This window comes from Hordeum vulgare, chromosome 2H (assembly GCF_904849725.1).
Source record: "Hordeum vulgare subsp. vulgare chromosome 2H, MorexV3_pseudomolecules_assembly, whole genome shotgun sequence".
In the NCBI taxonomy this organism is placed as follows: Eukaryota; Viridiplantae; Streptophyta; class Magnoliopsida; order Poales; family Poaceae; genus Hordeum; species Hordeum vulgare.
In genome coordinates, this window is record NC_058519.1 from 547,500,395 (window position 1) to 547,522,116 (window position 21,722).

Here is a 21,722-nt window from a genome sequence, read left to right on the forward strand (position 1 = left end):
GGTATGAAGCTAGACGATTCAAACTATATAAGCATAAGCAATTCAAACTAGACATTTCGACCTTCATCCCACCCGAGAAATAATAAGCAAAGAGCTCGTAAGTCGGGCATAGAGAAAGCGACTCCTGAGATTGAGGGGGATAGGATACTATCTCCTAGCGCATATATGAAACGATAGCAGGTTTTCTACCGGGGGGGGGGGGGGCTTTCGATTGTAATTTTTACAATTAGTAGTTCTTGCTTTCATAAACTCATAGTTAGTGTAGTTTGGTGTAGTCTTTGTGGCCGGGACGAACTGGATTCGAACCAGATAAGAGCCGTGCGTTCCCTTCTTTCCAAGCGTCCCTTTGGTTTCGCAGTTCCAGAAGAGAGGCAACCTCTATCTCTTTCTCTACATCTGCGGGCCGGTAGGCCGGCCAACTAACTCTTCAAATGAAGCCCTTTATCTTGATAACGAAAAAGAGAATGATGATGATGGCGACCATTCATTCCTCCTCTTGATTTGCATTTTGTTGTAGTTCGGGTGGGATCTTATCAAGCTCATCTTGAAAATGAAGCTTTATAAGATCCCATATAACTCTTCTTTGCCCTTCAGTGTCATCCGTCTGATTGACGAAATCAATTAACCCAGCGTCTGTTGAATGAAAGTTCTCCGAGATCTCTCGGATACACTTGTTTTTGACAACATCAGCATCTCCCACGTAGGCACATAATTGATCATAGAGCGGGGAAGTGGAATCATTCCTTTTGAAATTCTCGAATTGCTCGTCAATTCTAAAATCCTTTATGGATTCGGCATATTGCCTAATATCTTCCTGATCCTGAGCCGGTCGGTTCAAGTCAATAGTTAAAGGAGGCACATCGCTCCCACCCCTTTGGTTAACGCTCTCACTATCACTATCAGATGATAGCATTAGATGAACGTGTGGGGCTTTGTACGTTTCCTGCCCCGAACGGGAAGGACTTTCAAGCCCCCCTGTGCCCACGGTCCCACATCGCTCCTGCCCCCAGAGGGCCGGTACCATTTCTTCAATCAGCGTGGCACCATATAGCAAAACATATTGTAAAAGTGACAGAATCACTTCCAGTAGTGCTTGCCTAACCTGATCTGTCACGATCAAGGAGGGATCCACTACTAAAGCAGCTATCACAATGATAACTATGAAAAGTCCCCCCCATTGAAAAAAACAAGAATCAGATGATAGATCAAGTCTTACCTCAATTGGATTTCCTTTTCGTGCCATATGTCGCTTATACTTTACTTTTTCCCCCCTTTGCCCTTTCAAAAGTGGTTACTCCCGATCCGAAGCACCCCTTTTCCATTCATAGAGAGATCCAATCGTCAAAATCAATAAAAAGGCCATCATGGACCAAGATCCAAACAGATCAATCTTGTTAGGAGGTACTGCCCAAGGAAAAGAAAAGGTGACTTCCGGATCAGGGATAATAAATAAAATAGGAACCGGATAAAATCGTATATCGAAACGACTTCTGGCATCACCGGAGGGATCGGAACCACATTCGTAGGCCGACAATTTTTCTGGATAGGTCGAACTATTGGAAGCAAATGGAAAAGGAACACCGAGTGGAATCAAAGAAACTAGCGGACTGATCACTAAATAGATACAAATAGGTGCAAATTCCGACATCACCAAAGCCCACTTCGTTCTCTCGCTCTCCTCGCGGCGCTCCTTGCTCGCGGAGCGGCATACCGAAAAAAAGACGCTCAGATGTGGATTCGAACCTACGTAGAAAACCTTCAACAGATTTACAGTCTGTCGCTTTTGACCGCTCGGCCACTCTCCCCTTCCCGGGGATACGCCCTCCTCAAACAAAGGGTTCCTGAATAAGAAGGATGGCGGCCTTCGTTCTTAAGTTAAGAAGAGCAGATGGAACTATTAGATTTGCTAGCGTTCCGGGAGAATAAATAAGGTCATTTAGTAAGTTCATAACAATTTATGTAAAGCAAGGGGCAAAGCTTCTACGACAGCTTCCCCCTCATTGCCATCGTCGGCCTTCCCCAGCTCCCCTCCTTCGTCGCTTCTGGCTAAGCATCTTTCGGCGGAGGAAAGGAGGCGACTAGTCGCTTCTGGCGAAGCAGCGAGTTCATGAGCAAGTGAATGAACGAGCAGCGAGTGAAGTGCAACAGTCGTAAGTAAGGCTCGCCATGTTCCTAAAAGGAGTGACCATCTTTTCTTCCCTTCTACTGAAACTGAGCGAGCAGCAAGCATAGGCAATAGTTTCCGTAGGGGTGGGGCGCAAGCAAGCGTTTTCAGGCTCCGCTAGCTAGCGTACTCTTCTGCTATCAATGAAACCGAAAGAAAAAACCAGTGCCCTTTCGTATAGATCGAGACGCAGTACTTTTTCTTTACTTCTTCCATACTAGGAAGAATGGAAGGAAATCCTTCGATAACACTTCTTCCTTATTTGAAGAAATGATATCCGACGCCCGTGGAAACTCTTTCATTTCAAAAAAGTTCTTCTTCTTAAGAAGCAAATAGCATTTCCTATTGATTTGTCCCCTGGACTAGACCTATGTAGATTCGGAATTATCCGTCGCTACGCTGTTCCCAAGGACTAGCAAAATCGAAATAGCGAAATTCTTGGGTCATCTCAATGGGTTCAGAAACCACACGTTTCTCTGGATCATCATAGCGTACTTCCACATATCCACTCAGAGGAAAGTCTTTTCGTAATGGATGACCCTCGAAACCATAATCTGTTGATATACGGCGTAAATCCGGATGATTGATGGAAGAAACACCAGACATATCCCATACTTCTCGCTCCCACCGGCCGGCTGATGGAAATAGACTGACTACCGGAGATATTCGTGTTACTTCGTCTGCACTTGTTTGTACACGAATGCGTGAGTTATACCGAGTACTCAGTAAATTATGGACAACTTCAAATCTGCGTTTTCGAGAGGGATGATCCACTCCGCAAATATCGATCGAAACTTGAACCCTTGTATAGGTATGCCATTTTAGAAAGCACAACAATGGAAATGGGTAGTCAGTATTGGTATAAGATCTATTCCCATGTTCCGATCTTTTCATTTTATGTACCCATTTCTTGGGTAAAATCTCCCAACTATATTGGAAAATGGATTGGTTATCCATAAATGAAAATAAAGAAAGCTTTATTTTGGTTCCGCTTCTTGCTCTAAGCAGAAAGACTTGTCGGAAATCGCCGGTTGGGTTGGTCCGACCAAGAAAGGCATGGGAGTGGAGAGGCAGAAGTGAAAGACTGGCTACCAATAAAGATCCCTCACTGCACACTTTTGAGAGTTATGTATCCAGGATCGGCTGCATGCTCTAGTGTTGAATCGGGTATAGAACCCAGGATGCTTGGTTACAATTCCGAATCCGCTAAACCATCGCTCGGGGAAAAGTATTATACAGAGCATTAGTACTTATTCTGATCCTTTCCTTATATTGAGATTCTAGTTGTTTATTTAAGTCGTATTCGTATCCTTACTGCGGTTTAGTAAGGGTAACAAATAAAAGTATGCAGGTTCTATTTTATTGTTCCGAGACATATGATGATAGCATTGAGAATGAGAAATCTTTGCAAAATGCACGTATTATTAAGGAGTTCTGGAACGATTACTACGCTAAGCTGTTGGATATTGACAAAACGAAAAAGACTTCTAATGTTGATATGTATCAGGATGATGTTAGAAAGTTGTTGATTAATGAAAAGAAGAATAAAAATGGTGTGTTTTCCGATACTGAATTAATAGATTTACAGAATCAAATTGCAAATTGCACAATGAAGTTCGATGAGGATAATCTATTTAAAGTAACTCCTAACATAGTAAAGTTCTTGATTAATAAAGATCAGCCTAACGCTAAGCAATATCTAAAGGGTTGCCTACCAAGTAGCTTACCTATGCTTAAGATGTTTGGTATCTATACGCTTGAGGCTATCATGATTCATGTACTAGGCTTGGTATTCAACACTCTTCAGGAATCATCCGCAGTTAAGGCAGCTAGATTTATAGATCAACTTAATTCAACTGTACGAGAACAAGCAAGGTTTCTACAATACAAAGCACCAGGTAGTGGTAAGGTGGAAGCAGTACTCACTAGTAAGGTAGAATCAGTTAAGGATGTTGTTCAGCCCAAAGGTGCTAGCAAAAAAGAGAAAAAGAAAAAAATTCAGTGTCATTATGATATCGGGAAATACTTGCTCCAATTCATGATTGAAAGAAATGTTCTACATATATCAACAGATAGGGGAGTAACAAAAGAAGATCCAGTGCTGGTTCTTAAGAAAGGTCAAGGGTATATAGAGAATTCTTGTTATGTTATGTGCAATTTGAACATAAATCTGCTCCCTATCAAACTAAATCTTCCGATGCTTTGCAAACCCTTGGATTGGCAACCAGCAGAGAGGGGGTCTGATCCTGATACATTATCGGATCTGATAGGAGGTTACTTATGCAAACCCACGGGGGATATCTAGAATCACTTTCGGCTATTAACTTCCCATGACTTAAACCACTTCTATATAAAGTTACATAAAAAAGAATACAAGCAGATGTGTGATATTTTGAATGGGCTTCAGTCTCAAGCGTTTGAAATAAACAAAAGGCTCTTGAGATTTCTGGAAAAGAATCGTCAATGTTTAGTTGAGTGTGGGCTTCTTTTACCAAATGCTCTGGCTCGCGTGAATCCGACAGAAGCCTCAGACATATTGAGGGAGTGCTACTTCAATAACGTCAAAGGTATTAAGAATGCTTGTAGCTATAACATACTGTTAAATAAATTATGAAAACAGGTGCAGCAGGCTAGTTATGAAGATTTTTTAATAAGACTTGCGTCAGCATACGAAGGTTATCAATTCTATTTGCCAGCATTCATGGACTTCCGTGGTAGAATCTACCGTTCAGGTGTATTGCATTTTCATGAGCGTGATTTGTCAAAAAGTTTATTACTCTTTTCTGCCGATCATCCTCAACCTCAAGCACAAAACCACCTGTCGGAAAAAAAGAATCTCAGTCAACACTTAGCATGTGCTGCAGCCTTTAAGTATCAAAAGTTCTCGAACTTAGATGATGCCCTTAAATGGTATAACGAACACCAGACTGAAATGTTTACTTCGGACGAAAGTTTCATTCAATTTGCTGCGCAAGCTAGTGATCCATTTTTTTTCATAGCCAAGATCCTTTCTCAGGATGAAGGAGTGAGTAATTATCATCAGGTTCCAGTGACCCAAGATGCGAGTGCGAGTGCATATCAAATTATGAGTTATCTCTTGCTTAACTTAGAAATGGGTAGGAGAACGAATCTTCTTCCATCTTCAGACGGTAAAATCCAAGATGTGTACATGTGCTTGCGGGATGAGCTTAATAAATTCTTGGATACCAGATTGAATAATGTTAGTAGTAGTAATTAGAAGAAAAAACTCATAGATTCTATGTTAACCAGAAAGTTCGTCAAAGGATTGTTTATGCCACTTGTATATGGGAAGACAGTACTAACTTTTAGTTTCTAAAGATGTTACCCATATGAGAATAAGTAGAAACATGATTCATAATTGCATGAAAATGAAGAATGAACGAAGACAAAGAGAACAGGGTTGTATCTAATTGTACTAATATTGGGATTAAGTAATTTCTGCTTTGCTAGATCATGCCATCATCCATCTTGACTTTTGTTGAGTTGCCTAGGCTAGCTTCGCTCACACCAAACTCATAGTGCTGCCACAGGCATCAGTTCAATCGATCCTGCTACAGGGAATCGGCACTCTCTTTTTTTCTTTTTCTTTTTCTTCCCCTTCGGCTTCTTAGACCCCTTATTTTGATTATCTGTAAAGGTTATATTATCTTTAGGGGTCATTTATATATTAGAGGTATAATCTTTGGGATTCTTGTTGGTAGGTTGGGGCACCTCTTTGTTGACCATTGGGGGTGGTGTAACTGGGTGCATAACAGCTTCCTCTGGATGCTTATCATCAGCTGACTTCGAGATTATCTCTTCACGCAGTTTATAAAATGCTGACTCCAGACTCGCAATATACTGATCTTTTTCTTGATCTTTCTTACGCAGTATAGCCATTTCTGACTCCAGACGTGATATATGCAGATCCCTTTCTTTTGTATTATTCTGAAGTATAGCTATTTCTGACTGCATACTAGCATTTATCTCCTGCAAATTCTTTCATTCATATTTTAGAATAGTGCTTTCTTCTCCACCAAAGTATATTATATACTTAGGTTCAGTATCAACCCATTTATTTTTATTATCAAACACAGGGTTCCTTTTGTTATCTACTTGGATTCCAATGTTAACTTGTAAGCATTTTTTAGCTATTTCCAGTGTGTGCCAATCTATTCTGAATGAAGATTCCACGGTGCCCTGCTTAGTTCGAGACAGATCGGCGTATTGTGAGACAAACCATTCATAATCAACCAAGTCTTTCTAGACCCTTGTGCTTTAGAATTATATCACCAGTGGGTGTAAGTAACGTATAACTTTTTGGTGCTAAGAAGTATGCATTCTTTTGGTGCTAAGAAGTATGCATTCTTTACAATGTGCTCCTGTTTTAACTTACCCAATTCCATAGATGAGATTTCATCTTCAGGAAGAGGATTTCCTAGAATAGCTCCTTCTGTATCTGTGTAGTAACAGTCAGGTCTGCTAATATATTGGTACATATGAATACGAGCACATGCTGTAATAGCCGCTGAGATTTGAACAGCTGTGTTAGTAGGAAGATTCCAGTCAGATGAGTTGTCAACATGTCCTGTTTTGCTATTCTAACTGACCATATAGTAATGATCGCTTAGCATGTCACCTGAGATGAAATTGGAGTTCTGTATCAAATACTCATATCGTTCCTTTTTGCATACCTCCGTTATAGTACTTTCCGGATTTCTAAAAAATCTACCGTATAGCGAGTTCATGAGAATCTTGTAAACATATGCCATAGCATCGTCACCACTTTTCTTAGCTTCTTGTCTGCTGGCGAAGAGGTCTGACACAAAGCTTTCGAAAGGACTAATCATCTCCTCAAACAAGTAACCCCTGAGTGGTATAATCTGGTAACCCAAATCGCGGGCATACTTCAGCTCTTCGCTGTAATATACACCCAAAAATTTCCCCGTTGGGAAAAGTAGTGTATTATTTTTCTTTTTGTATGGCAAGAATGGGCGAGTAATAGTAGTAGGACAAACAACATAAGCCTTTTCCAATAAATTTATTGAGCCCGAAGCATCACACCAGCTAAAAGACGGATATCTTGTTCCATATAATCCAACAATTGGGCCCTATTATCCTTCAGAGAAGACACTTGAACCTCGTCATGTGCTATTGACCCTTTTGAACCTAAGTGCGGACATAAAGTCTTAGCCAATGTTTCTAGACTATTAGGGAGTAGAGTGTAGGAATCTCGTAGATTGAACAACAATTGATTCCGCCCAGATGGAGTAATCCTAGAAACAGATAACTGGTAAAGCTTATTGTTCCTCATCAGAGGTTTAATGGAGTACTCGACCATATGAGTTGCTAAAAACTTCATTAAGAGAATACCATCGAATCGTGAGAAATTGTGAAAGTAAACGGTTTTCACGTCATTGTGTTTAGATACCAGTTGGGCTATACGCTCTATAAATTCTACCAACATTTTTTTACTCCTTTCTTCAAAGGAAGGTAATATAAAATTGTATTCCTCACTAAAATATGTGTCTATTTGATCATCTATGTCAATGGGTAGAAAAGCCCGCCCTATAATCTGAAGTAGTCTTCGACTAGGTATATAAAATGGATAAAAAGAAAGAAGGGGAGGAGAGGAGATAGATGCATTTCACTAGGCGTATATGATATTGGAAAGAATGGAATCGAGTAAGCTTAGGCCAACCGATAAGTCATCTTTGTGTAACTTCCCATATGCCTACTTCTAAGCTAAAGTAAGGAAATAGGGTGAGATAAGCAAGAATGAGCCGAACGAAGACGTAAGGTTTGTTTAGATGTAGTCTTTGTGCTTTTCAAGTTGCTTCTTGCGAAATCAACTAAGTTCGAAAAAGCCATGCCCAGGTTTCCGGGAGTTTAGATAAGATATGTCAGCTGTTGGAGGATCAATATTATCCGGGGGATCCATATATTATGAGGGAGTATAGAGAGGGGGTCTAGAGATAGTACAGTCTGTAGTGAACCTATTCATTAAATGGACTTTTCCCTTACCTCTCATCAGCTTCCCTTTCCCTCGCCGGTGCAGTGCCATCTGGATACCTCATAAATAAATCAAGCAGGCCGGCTAGTAAGCGATCCCGAGGGGCTATCTTCTCTCCCATGCTGGTGCCTTGCTTAACTCAAGTATAAAGTGGAAATTAAAGCCAAAATCCGGGGTGATAAAATTCCATTTGAATCTTGAGATCCAAGAAGAAGGATAGCTTCATGAGTTCGTTCTGACTCCTAGCTTAGCTGGAAAGCTTTTGCTTGTATCTGGCAGTGGGTGTAACATCCATCATACTCAAACAGAAGAAGGTTTGCTTATCTAGCTCCAAGGCAGTTATAATCATTTACAGAACCTGGGTTTGCACCTACTGAGGAGGAGAAAGGGCCGACGACCCATACTAGAACTCCAAGATAAGATCTTTCAGTCGATCAGACGGCCGAGGCCTTTAATAAGGTCTGGTTGTGCCAACGAGTTCTTCTAGTTATGAATCGCCGTAGGGAGGTAGCATTACATTTGTATTAGCAAAATAGAGCTCCTCATAGAAAAGAATGGCGAAGAAAGTGTTAGAGTACTTTCTTTCTGTTCAGTCCTGGAACTTATTCTTTTCCGATCGACCTATCAACAGTAGCGATCATACCCCGTCGAGCGAGTTAGGAGCTGCTCACAAAGAAGGCCGAAACCAGATGAGATGGCCGAAGCAGATACCAGAGAATAGGTTCCTTCACCGAAGTCTACTTTATTTTAGAATTCAAATTCAATTGATGCCGCACAGGCTGACCATTTAAAATAGGTGGAAACGGGAGACTGGAGAAGATGATCACACTTTGGAAGAGAGACAGTCGCGTACCTGCCCCGGGAGGGGGCTTTTGTTCGATACAATCACTGAACTCAACCGCTTAGACTGGAGATGGCACTTGAAAACTCATACAGAAATCTATCAACTTGACTTAGAGGAAGAAGTGGCAGGGGGTAGGTCGGCTGTTTTAAGTCCGGATGGTTCCTCTTGTTGGCATGGCGTTGGTATGCCTCGCTATCCTTAAATCTATGGACAGGGGAGATAGAACTTTTGCTTTTCGATACCCCGAGCCGATACATGAAAAAAGAGGGATAATAGTAGTAGCAAGGGTGCTGTATTGGGTCAGTCAAAACTTACTACTTCCACATTGGTAAACGGCTCCGCCGTAGATCTATCATACAAATTTCTATTCTGGAAAAGCGAACCCGCTGATAAAGAATTTTATACCGAGGTTGGAGTTAGTCAACTCAATAATGATACTCTCCCTCTGGGGCCTTGAGCCGAAGCCGAGTCGTCAGGAGAGAATGCATAAGATACGATTGTAATATCAATAAGCGGAGGAGGAGAAGTAGAAGACAGGCAGGATGATAAGTTCAATTAAAGATTTCTCTCTGCGGGAATACCTTCCAGGGAAGGTAAGATCATCAATAGTAGGATGCTGCACCCTACTCATCTCAGCCTCTTAGAGCAAGGTACTAGTTACTGTTGATTGTTTTACTATCAGCCTCTTTCATTTCGTAACACATGAATTATCTATTTGTGTAATCACCATCATTCCTCGACATACCTCATGACTATCCAAACTCCGCTCTGCCTCTGCTAAGCAAGGAACTAGATCTGTATCCTCTGATCTCTAATCGGTTTTACATGGTGCAACCACCTGGTCATTGAGGAATTATCTAACTCAAAAGTATATATACCTTGTACGTTTCCTCTGCAACATATCCACCTATTCCAGATCTCGGTAGTTCAATTCAATTAAATATAAAAAAATCACAGTAATGAATCTTTGGAATGGAATCCATAGTATCGTGCATTGGAATGGAAAAGTAGAATAATCAAGACATGGATCTAGTATCAACATGACTCAACTTCCATTCTCATGACCCAACTTATTCAATCCTCAGTCAAAATGTAACATAACATCACTTATAAGAAATTATGAAACGAATGGAATCGAAACCTGGAACCGGAGCTGCAACCGAGCTATCTGATGACGGAATAGCGCCATTGAGAGTCATGTCAGAGTCATGCCCTTTGGCCCGATACAGAAGAAAACAGAAAATAGGTTCTTGTCGAGCTTCATGAAGAAGACCGATAATGTGGCGAAGGAAAGCATCACTGGAGGCTGTAAGGATGATGTCATCGACATATAATAGGAGGTAAGCAGTGTGACTACCAACCTTGTACACAAACTGCGAGGTGTCGGTGCGAGCTGCAACCAAATCCAATGGTGGAGGCAAACCAGCTTAAAAATTGCTGTAGGGTGATATACCAGCTTATAGCTTTGACTGCTCTTAAGGTAAGGTGGTGCTTAAGCCGCACTCTTGGCTTTAAGCATACCGCTCTCCTGTGAAGATCAGTTGTACCAATGCTCCATTTTCCGTAGTCGCACCAGATCCACATAGTACTCTTTTTCCATTCCTGGTGGTAATAAATAGTACGCGCTTTTATTGATTAAAGTCTGAATCCTGTAAGAAATTGGTGATAGTGATTTGAATGTGTATTGGTACAATATGAAGTATCCTCTGTACTACTTTAAAGTATTGGTACAATATCAAGTTTCCATACCACTCTTTTTTTTCTATTCCATTCAATTCCTTCAATAGGTGTAAAAATGCATTTGAACTTTCTTACTCGAAAGCTGTTCGCGCAGGAGGCGATAGCAGAGTAGCTGGATTTCACACTCAAAGTGTTGAGGCCTATTCTTTGATGCAGGGTAGAATACCAAAGTGTGTACCAGTTTGAGAATAAGCATGCGCGGTCTTCTTCAAACCGAAGGGGAGAGCCCCAGTAAGATAAGATTGAATTCATCTCGGAGCTTTGGAATAAGAAGATGGACCAAGCACCCACCAACTTAATTGTGAGACGAGCAGCTAAAGCAGTTACTAGACCCATTATAGAGATCGGAGGAAGAGAGTTCACTTTCGTTCGAAGGTGGTCCGTGAGCTCACTCTGGTTAGAATGAATCCCGACAAACAACATAAGATGGCTGTCAATACTCCTTTTTTTGCTTACTTTGGAGACCCCGATCGGCCGGAGAAGATGTAAAGACATACAGTCCACCTAAACTACAATTTCAACAGCGAGCGATATAGGTACCGTTGTATTTTATCTAAGCACGCTAGTCGAAGGAAGAAGTAGTCGAAGAATAGGTTCCACCAGGCTGTAATAGACGATTTGAGCCGGCCTTTTGGTACCATTTCGAAGGTGATTACTTACGCATTTCAGGAAAGCAATGAAGAGAAGGGCATATATATCCTTGGCCCTGCCGTACGACGAAAGCTGTTCTTTAGAAATCAAGTGAACCATTGGTTTCGCCACAAGGGAGGTACTAGTTATGACTTAGAGAAATAGTGATTGATGCTCAATTAGCTAGGGCTGCTAGTTGACTGTATAGAAAGAATATTGTGCCTCTAACTCACGCCCCTTAGACTCGAAAGTACTAAGGCACTTATTACGGTGAGGCAACGAACCACCATTATTGAAAACCCTTCTATCTAGACTCCCGCCGTGCTTCTAGACTCCCCCCATGCTTCTCGCGAGCAGTGGTTAGTGAGGTACTAGAAACCATATTTTTTGCATTGCCTGAAAGAAAGTAGTATATTAGCGAGTCTCGCAGGTGACCTAGCCGGGTGGGTACGATTAATCTCACAACCATGCTGAATTTGAAAGCATTTCAATCTATCGAAAATCAAGTCAACCGTGGTTGGTATTAACTGGTGGTTTACCTGACTTGTTGTTCAAAACCTTGAGCGAATCAAACCTCTAATGCCTTTTCCATACCTTCTTGGACCTGGCGCCTCTCTTTTCTCTTTTCCTTCTCTTTAGTGGATGTGGTGGCATGTGCTTCATCCCTCCTTTTAGGGTTAATGCTATCAATGGTGAATCGATCATTCGCTATCCTTTTTTCTGGGATCTGCTCTTTTCAGTGGAAGGTTTGAGGGAAGGTAAGATTAGTGGGTCAATAACCTGCTTAGCTTTCCAAGTAAGGCAGTGAAGTTCCATATTTCTGTATCTTTCTTATCCCGGGATCTGCTGCTCTGTTCCCTTAGATGCAATAGTTTACTGATCCGGTTTTCCCTAATTTCAATAGTGAGGAGGATGTCCAATAAAAATACTATATTCTAGTATCTGACCAAAGGGAAGAATGAAAATAAATAGAGATAGAGGTCTCGGAAGTAGGGCCTATTAAAAGTACAGTGCCTTCTTGTTCTTGTTCTTCTGATCGATTGATTCAATTGGATTAAAGGGAAGAGAACACCAAAACTACTAGCGAAAAGCACTTTCACCTGGCTAGCACTTAGCAAGGTTAGTTTAGTTTGCTTGGAAGGGGAGCATTCCAAATGCATAACTCGAAATGACACTAAAGACTAAAGCTAGAACATCTATAGTGACAGACGAGGGCGAATCGTAACTAGAAGAAGGCCTCCGAACTGCTTCAAATCAAGAAATTGTGGGGAGCTTTTGGTCAAGTCTTGGAAGGGACTCCCATCCCAGAGTGTGAAAGCTCTCGGGAGAAGGGAATCGACAACACAACTGGAGCTGCCCTTTCTTTGGTTTAGTAAGAAGCTTCCTCAAGTATGTCGATTTGTAGTACGGTCAGTTCACTCGAATCCACTGACTTCATGCACGGGGACTCGACCATCAATCCTTTCTTGTGACGAGCTGTGACTGGGTGCTCTGAAACCTCCTTAAAAGGAGGGGCGGTGGGGTAAGGTAATTGAAGTAACTAGCCAGTATTAAGATTAGGCATAAGCATAATAAACTGATGCATCCGAAGACGGTGAATCTAGAATAGAGGCCGGGTGGGGAAGCAAAAGATGCAAGAGAGCCTTTTTCCGGGAAGGAAGGGACGGCCGAGAACGATGTCCTTTCTCGTGCCTAATGCCTAATGCCTAAGCGGGAGCGCCCCTCTGTCTGCTACTTTACACTACTCCTTGAACGTGTCCTCTCGGCTCTCCTCGAAACTATTCCGAAGTTTTGAATTCCATTTCTATGGATAGGTTCTAAGCATATGAGAGAAAGGCGGATGAAAGGCAGTGACCCTAAGTTCCGAATCTTGCCCTGAATAAGTAAGGTTTCGGGGAAGTTAGAAGCCTTTCGGGCTGAATAGGGGCGGTGAGAGGGTGTAGTGTAGTAAAGGAGGTGGGCTTAGAGCCAGCAAGCAAAGTAAGGCAAAGCTTTATCGCGAAGAGGGCAGATGAATGAATTGGTTCCAGGGTATGCCTTCCGAGGTATGCCGGGCAATAAGGGCAAGGAAGGCTGCGGGAAGAGTTTCAAGACTAGGCCAGAGGACTCCTGTCCATAAGGCTAGGAAGGCAGGAGCAAAAAGATTGAACTAGCCCACGCATCTGCTCCCCTCTCAATCCACCAATAACTCCCATCTCCCAGCATCTCATTCCCCCACCCCGTCGTCGAGAGCAGCCAGCCCTTCTCAATAGAATCCATGTGCCATTGCCTGAATGTCAATCTGCCCCTCCTGTCCGAAAAGAAGCATATCCGAATAAAGGTACCAAGGTAACCCTTAGAGTCAAAGCATTTTTAGCTATTAAGGACTTACTGAAAAAGGCTCAAAAAAACAGGAATCAGTTGGAGGAAACTAAGGACCAGGTTCACATTATCAGTGAGCGCGGATAAGAACGTTTCCTGGAATTCCACATCCCATATTGACTCTACCATCCCTAACGTTGGCCACTAAGTCCAATCTGACCTATCTCAAATAAGATCTTTTAGGATCAATTGGTTAGGCATCCCTCTTCTTTGTTTGCATAAGGCCACTAGCCATCTAGTGTTCGCTATCCTTCATCTTTCGATTAGCGAGATGATCTTAAAAACTACAGGCCTGAAATTTGCCTTTCTTAAGACCCCGTTGAACATATTTTCAAAATGTTCCATCATTGGGTATAAGTAGAATCTTCATAGCCCAAAAAAAACACAGTCAAAGTCAAACGTTTGTCGGTGGCACAGGGTTGTGTTTCAAGAAATGGAGTTTCGTTGTTCGTCACATGAAACTCTGCACTTAGGGATCAGCCTCACAAATATGCTCTTCGAGCTTTGAAACCGTCTTCTTTGTGGACTCGGCTGTAGGCTATATATCCATGGCTTGTTGAGATCCCCTTCCTCCTTCCTTTCTCACTGGAAAAAGCAGTAGTTGTCAATCGACGACCAGTTATCAATCAATCTGATGAAGGTAACAATATCCTCCTTGAAATCCATATAATCATTCCCTGGAAAATCAACAAGATTCTCCCTCCTCTTATGGCTCAAAGGCTCAACCTGGCTAGTAAGTCGGCATAGGAGAGGAGCACTCATTCATCTTGTGGTGGGCTGGCTTACTACTCCCCGATATTAGCTCTCAGCAGTTAAGCAATTCCGAAATCAGTTTGTTGCCCTGCAAAGTCTTTGACCTTGGGTATATGAGTAGGAGACTTAGGACAGTAGCGTCGATAGGCAGTAGGGCAAGCTGCCGGATTGACAGACAGTTATTAGGACAGTGGGTAAGCTACTTAGGCTAGGGAATAGGTACACATAGGTCAGATACGCGGGCAAGTCTCAATAACCAAAGTAGGAGTTGATGAGTGACTTTCTTCTTCTCTATTCCTTCTTACTGGACTGGACGGATTCCTTTCTGTAAACTGAGTTAATGGAGTCAAGAAAGAAGCTAGTACAGTAGGCATTCTTATTCAGTAAAATAAGTCACTGGTAGGCAAGACTTTCTCTCGAGAGTCAGAGCTTCGAGACGACTTTCGCAGATGTTCAATCTTGCGAGGCGTATGAGCCAGATTTTTAGTACTCTCCCGACCTGTTAGAGGCCACCCTAATAAGCGGAGATTGCCGGGAAAACGTTGCTCAACAAGACAGTAACCAACTCGAAAAAGGAGACCCTGGCATAACAAGTGGTGATCTCTGTACTAGAATAGAAGCCCTGCTAATTGTGAAGAACCCACAGCCGGGAGCGTTAGCAACTGGATTTTACCACACTCCGTTATACCCTCCCTTGGGGGATGGCTTGGTGCTAATGTAGGACTTTCGGAGACCTTCCGCTTGCTGTTTTGGTCCAGCCTGAGTGGCCATAACTTCTACTGTGATTTAGTTTGGAGCGGTCTTGCTCTTGTTGTTCCGTTGTTGCGCGTCCTATTCTGATATTTAGGACCAAGAGGTACTGGATTCTCTTTCGGATAGGCCCTGAAAGGAGAAGAAAGGCTGAAATGCCAACGGACGTCTGTCTATTCTCTAATTCACCCGATCCCTATCCGCTTTCCAAAAAGGAAGAATGCATGAACCACGGCAGAGGAGAAAGGACGGATCACCTGCCGATCTTTTACAAAACTATGCCAGAAAGGATATAAAGATTGACCGGTACAAAAGCCATCTCCATCAATCTACGCTCATTAAGGAGAGGGTTCCTTAGAGAATAAAATGGGGAGCGAACGAAAAAGATGTGTGGCTGAGGGGAGGAGAGAAAGAACGCATGCATGGAAAGGAAACGCTAATAAAGGCAGTCATTCAGGCGATGCCAACCTACAGCATGAGCTGTTTTCAGTTATCAAAGGGTACTTGTCAGAAGCTAGTGTCGATGTCTGCGCAATTCTGGTGGAGCGGGGCAGAAGAACCAACTTGAATCGCGGAGAACAGGTAGCTCCGGCATGTGAACTTGTCGAACCATTCAACTATACTGTATATCGATTGGCCACATCAACGCATTTCACCTCGGAACTTGTACTTGGAATAGAGCCAGCCTTGAGATCCGCCACATCTTCCTTCAAGTCAGAGAGTTGAGATAGAACAGCTTCGCCTTTGACCGGTTTGCTGCTTTCCTTTATACACAAGCCCCTATTATTAAGGTATGGAGGTTTTTTCTGGAATGACCAAAGAACAAGAGAAGTTCAATGAGGTGCAAACGCAAGAATTAAAGCAACGAGGACAAGTGCTAGGATAGGATCCCGAAGGATGGCATGCCTATTCAGCAACGTGCAGAAAGGATGGCTTCACGCAAGAATCTTGATGAACCAGGTATGTCTTCTACTAACAGATATGCTATTTGCAATTCCATTGATTCTGCTAGTCTAGTAAAATCTGCTGTAGATAGTGGTCTAGTGTTGGGCAGTACACAGGAGGAAATTGACAGGTCTATAAATTCTATTAAAGCAAGAGAACTTGCTCAAGCATTGCTTTATGAAGCTGCTCAGAAAAAGAAGTTAGCTGCTCATGAGAAGGAGCAGTCTTCCAGTGTCGAGTTAAGCTCTGATTCAGAGAATGAGGATATTACTCAGATTGTTGAAGAGTTAGATAATCACAGTACTTGTATACGAGTTGGTGACAAGAACACTACGAGCAGAGCTAAGAGGAGGCATAACAAAAAACAGATACCGCCATGAAGACACTAATCTTGAATGTGAGGGGCCTGGCCAGGTAGAAGGGGGCAACCTTCTGAAGTGATAGAGTGGGTGGACATAGTTTGTGTGCAAGAAACTAAGAGAGAACAGTTCTCAGATAAAGAGTTAATGGCAATTGGTGGCAGAAAGCTTTTCAAGTGGTTTTGCAAGCCAGCCAGTGGCAGTAAAGGTGGAATGCTTATTGGAGTCAATCTGGATGTCATGGATGCAGACCTCATTGGGGAGGGTCAATTTCTCCATGGTGTTTGAGTATAGAGGCTTTGTGATAATTGTGCTTGGGTGGATGTTTATGGTCCAACCAAACAGTCTTTAAGAGCTATGTTTTTGTCAGAGCTCACTAACTTTGTGCAGAGTGTTGATCTACCTTTGCGGGACATGATCAGATTTGCTCATGAAACAATGGCAGAATACATATTAATAGGATGGAAGCTTTTAATGCTTTCATATCTGAAACTGAACTACAGGAACTGAGAAGGGTTGGTGGCCTGGACTAACAAACAAGACAGGCCAGTGAGAGAAGTTTTGGATAGAGTTCTGGTTTCTTCAACTTATGAGGATTTATTTCCTAAGTTTTACTATCCCTCTTGCAAGCTGGGTCAGATCATTGTCCTTTACTTCTAGAAAATGGGGAAGATAGGGGCTGCCACTAAGTTTCGTTTTGAACCATCCGCAAGAAGGGTTTAGAGATATGCTGTTACAGAAATGGCCTACAAGAACTGTTGCAAATGTTCCATTCCAGACTATTGGCAACAAGTGTCTCAGGGCTTCAGGAAGTTCTTGAGAGGGTGGAAGGCAAATGATGCTACTGACAATAGAAGAAGTAAATCCAATCTAATTACTGCTATATGTCTGTCATTGATAGCAAAGCTGAAACTACAGAGCTAAATCCTAATGAATGGAGGCTAAGATATGAATTGGAAGCTCAATTGGTCCAAATTTGTGAGATGGAAGAGTTATATTGGCAGAAAAGAGGAGGTGAACAGTAGAGTGGCTGCTAAAGGGACACTGCTTATTTCCATAAAAAAGCAAATGGGAGGAAAAGAAAGAATAGGATTTCTATCAAGGAAGATGGTGAGAAATCTATACATTCTCCAAAAGAGCTAAGAGAGCATATCACTTCATACTAGAAAGTGGATTTGGGAGAGTAGAGTGAAGCAATGTTCACTTACGGCATGATATCTGGGATATCACTGGGTGCTTATCTAATGAAGAAGCTGAGGCCCTCATTCAACCTTTTAGTATGGAGGAAATAGATAAGGTGGTGAAATGCAAATCAGGAACAGAATACCGAGTAAAGGTGGATACAGAGAAAGCAGATAGAAAGCTTTTTCCTTTCCTTCACGGAGCAGAGCAGATACCGGGATAAGCTGGATACACAAATATGGAACAGAACACTACACGAGGGAATCGAAGGATTCTAGTTTCCCACTACTTGACCCCAAGTCCAAGAAAAAGGAAGCTATTCCCTTCACTGAGCAGAGAGAAATCTTTAACTGAACTTCTCATCCTGCCTACCAACCCATCTTTTTATCAAAAGCATGGAAACTATCTAATCGAAGATAGAATTCACGCCTGTGAAAAGTAAGCAATTTCATCATTTTCCTTCGCAACACAGCTCACTCAATTGTAGAGATACCGAACAGTTTGAGTGATCGATCGACCTTGTCGCACGATGAGCCCATTCTCTCTCTTCCATCCCGCCTTCTGAACCGAACCCTGGAGAAAGACTTCTTGAACAGAACAGAGCAGCAATTCTAGAAACTTCCATTTTCCATTGATCTGGGCGATGCTTCTTACTCTACCTTTCAATTCCTTTGCCTTTCTTCTTCTGATCGATCCAATGGTTCGGACTAGGACGCGTAAACCCCGAAGAGAGGATGCCGCGCTTAATATAAAATTGTTTAGTTTAGGCATTTAGCTTAGCTTAAAATAGATATGTAACATGATGTACTTACACGTGCAACCACTCCGTCTTCTAGACCGGGGTCATAATTGAACCCACAACAAACCTCAGATGATGTGACTTCTCCACCCTCTAGGCAATTCAAAACTGGTCCCATTAGCTCGAATTTACTAATGTTAGAAAGGAAGACGAAGGTGCCAAAACAAAGCATTTGTTTCAAGCGCTGTCGTGTCCTTGAGCTTCAAAGTCTCCAAAAGAGCCCTCTTGATCGAGAAGAGTAAGCATTGCCTGGTGAGGCAGAGCGGAAGCATAGGTTTTTGGATCCTGGCGAAGGAGTTTCAAGCACGGATTACGCTTCTAAAGAGCACTATTTGGCTTGGCCCCTTCCTGCCAAAGATTTGAGATAACTAAAGCGACTCGCAGTCAAAACTGGTGGAGCCAACGCCAAAGAGGAAATGTGTAGATAGTAGGTGAGCGCCTAGCCCCTTAGTCTTTCGGATCGGAAGATTCATTGGTTTCATCCAAAGGCTTCTGTCTCGTCTTCCTCAAATTGTTGATCGAGGATTGGAAATCAAAGACATTGCTAAAGCAGACGCCTACCGAACGGGAGTTCTTGTACCTGCTAGAACGGCATCTGCTCGAACTTTTGTTTCTTAGAAAAGAAAATATGAACTCACAATGTGCAACAGAAATGTACCCACCGGTTGAGAAACCACCATAGTTGGATGATTGCTCGCGCTAGTAAGACAGCTTTGACTCTTCTTGATCGTGATCTGGTGATCGGTCACACCCTCTTTAGAGGTTCTAGGCCCTGCCTATTGAGTCATCTACCACAGAAACAGAGTCTCGTGATGATCCTGGTACAAAAGGTTCGTCAGGCCCGCATTCAGAGACTTCTGCCTCAGACTCATATCCATAAAGATATTCTCTCGCTTTCTAGCTGTACCCTTCTTCACACCCACCACGGAGGTTAGAGATTTCCCGTTATCAACATTGTCCAGGCAGGACTCTATTTTTATAATGCTCGGAGCCAACCAAACAGTTTGCTACGTCCCTCGAGAAAATAAAAACTTCATTGGAAATTAAGGACCAACTTAGTCAGTCGATAGAACATTGGAATCATAAACTGATCTACGTGTGGGTTCAAATAGTAACCCTGTCTCTGGGAATTTGAAATTAGCATAAGCAGCAAGAGCGCAAAGCGACCTCCTATTCCTAAAAGATAGCTCTCAACGTCCTCCGCCTGCCACCTCTTCGTGTCTCTTTCTCATCTGGCTTTCTAGCGCAATGGTAACCACCATGATAATATGATACTTGAGCTCTGCCACTCCAAAATCCTTTGTTTCAGCAGGCATTTATGTGATAATGAAGCCGAGATCAGGTAGGCATACTTAAGTGAGTTAGGCAACTAAAGAGGTAGACAACTAAAGCGCGGTTCGCGTTTGACTGTTGATATGACAATGACTCCTGCTTTCCCATAAGCTTCAATTGAGCGAGGTACCATCCATTAGAGACCATAGCCCTGGATATTCTGTTGAATCAGACTTTTCTGGCTAGGGAAACAAGATGATCTACTCGTGCGAGAAAACTAGAGACTTTCTGCTCCTTGAGCCAGGAATACCCATATTCATTGGCAGCTGAAGACCAACACAATCGTGTTTTGAGATTAGATTGAAACAAGCATACTTTTCGGATGAGACAGCACCAAGTCAAATCTGATCTGGCAAACACCTTCACTTCTCTGGGTCATACACGTACTTTACTCAATTCAGGAATGCAGATCTCAACGAAACCTATTCCTCTGTTTCTTGGCGCCAAAGGGACTACCACTATATTCCATTCCTTCCCTAATGATTTGAAGATTCTATTCCTCCGGATGTTTACGACTTCAATAACAGTCTCGAACTGGAATTACGTACCTTGACTCATAGGAAGTCAGACCGCGGTGTTAAGAAACATACCTATTTTATTCATCGCTAGAAGCCAATCATTACCTAAGGTTTCTTCCGCGGGTTTCAGGGTCGAAGGAACTATTTCTAACTGTTGACTCGAGTGCCAGGCCAAAGCGATGAAAAGACCCTTTATTTAATATGGTCACGCCCATGAGAGAAAGTCTAGCCCTATCAACACCTTCTGATCCTAGTTGGCTCGAGTAAGGCAGGCTACTTCTAAGCAATCTAGAGAACATTGAACCTCATTGAAAAGAAATAACTTCCGGCCAACATAAAGATCCAGCAACCTTTTGCCTGACCTCGGCTCTGACGCATTCCTCCTAGCCTAGATTTTCACTACATTCTTTGGGATCAATGCCTACTTCTTGAACTTGAAATACCTGTATCCCTTCTTCGATAAGTGGAATGTTTCGCTTGAGCGTCTACTTTGGCGAAACCCTTGTTATCTATGTTATGTATTTGTGGCCTAGCCCTCTATAAGGCACACGTTTTTCATACGTGAGGCTATAGAAGGAAAGCAACAATCCTGGAGGAGGAAATAGTTCACTTGTTGGGCACCTGGGCTCCCTATTCGTAAATTCACTTACGTGACGAGCAATTAACAAGGCGCGCTGCGTTTGAATGACATGTTATTTGAATAATATTGCTGCTGTGTCGCAAGTCTCAGTCTTCCAAAATAGGAGACGACTATGGACAGAGATACCAGGTAAACGGAGTGCCAGTGATTGCCTTGGTTGATAGTGGCAGCACGCACTGTTTTGTAGACCCCAAAGATTGTGAAGCGGGCTGGTTACGACTCAACTCCGTATAAACCTATGGAAATCACAGTAGCAAATGGCGCTAAGATGTATTGTGAGCACAAATGTGATGGCATGCTATGGGTAATGCAAGGGAAGGAGTTTCAGTTTGACATGAAAGTCATGGAGGTAGGTTCGTATGAGGGGGAGATTGGATTTTGTTGCTATAAGAAGGAAGGGCCAATTATTTTCTCAACCAGTGCACCATCCATAACATTGGTCAAGGAAGGCAAGAAAGTAGTTTGAAAGGGAATTCAGGATCAGACAAGGAGGTCAGTAGAAAGAGGAAGGGTGCAGTTAAGTTACAACATCTTCTGTTTCCAAGTCGAGAGGCTTCTTTTGATAAAGGAAACTATTCCTCTGCTCGCTATACTCAAACCCTTGCCATTTCCTCGATTCCCGTTGAGAAAACAATCGATTGACCATTTTAGGACCTATTCTTCAGAATATAGAGGTATCGAAGATCTAGAAA

At 42.5% G+C, this 21,722-nt stretch overlaps 2 protein-coding genes across 2 annotated transcripts; both read right to left on the reverse strand.

Moving 5' to 3' along the window:
• Window positions 1-712: 712 nt before the first annotated feature.
• LOC123427159 (NADH-ubiquinone oxidoreductase chain 3) lies at window positions 713-1,703 on the reverse strand. Its single transcript, XM_045111132.1, has one exon. The coding sequence runs from the start codon at window positions 1,646-1,648 to the stop codon at window positions 1,292-1,294; it is 357 nt and encodes a 118-aa protein (XP_044967067.1). The 5' UTR covers window positions 1,649-1,703; the 3' UTR covers window positions 713-1,291.
• Window positions 1,704-1,805: 102 nt separating this feature from the next.
• On the reverse strand, window positions 1,806-3,374 carry LOC123427158 (NADH dehydrogenase [ubiquinone] iron-sulfur protein 3). The gene has a single exon (XM_045111130.1). The coding sequence runs from the start codon at window positions 3,119-3,121 to the stop codon at window positions 2,549-2,551; it is 573 nt and encodes a 190-aa protein (XP_044967065.1). The 5' UTR covers window positions 3,122-3,374; the 3' UTR covers window positions 1,806-2,548.
• Window positions 3,375-21,722: the final 18,348 nt, after the last annotated feature.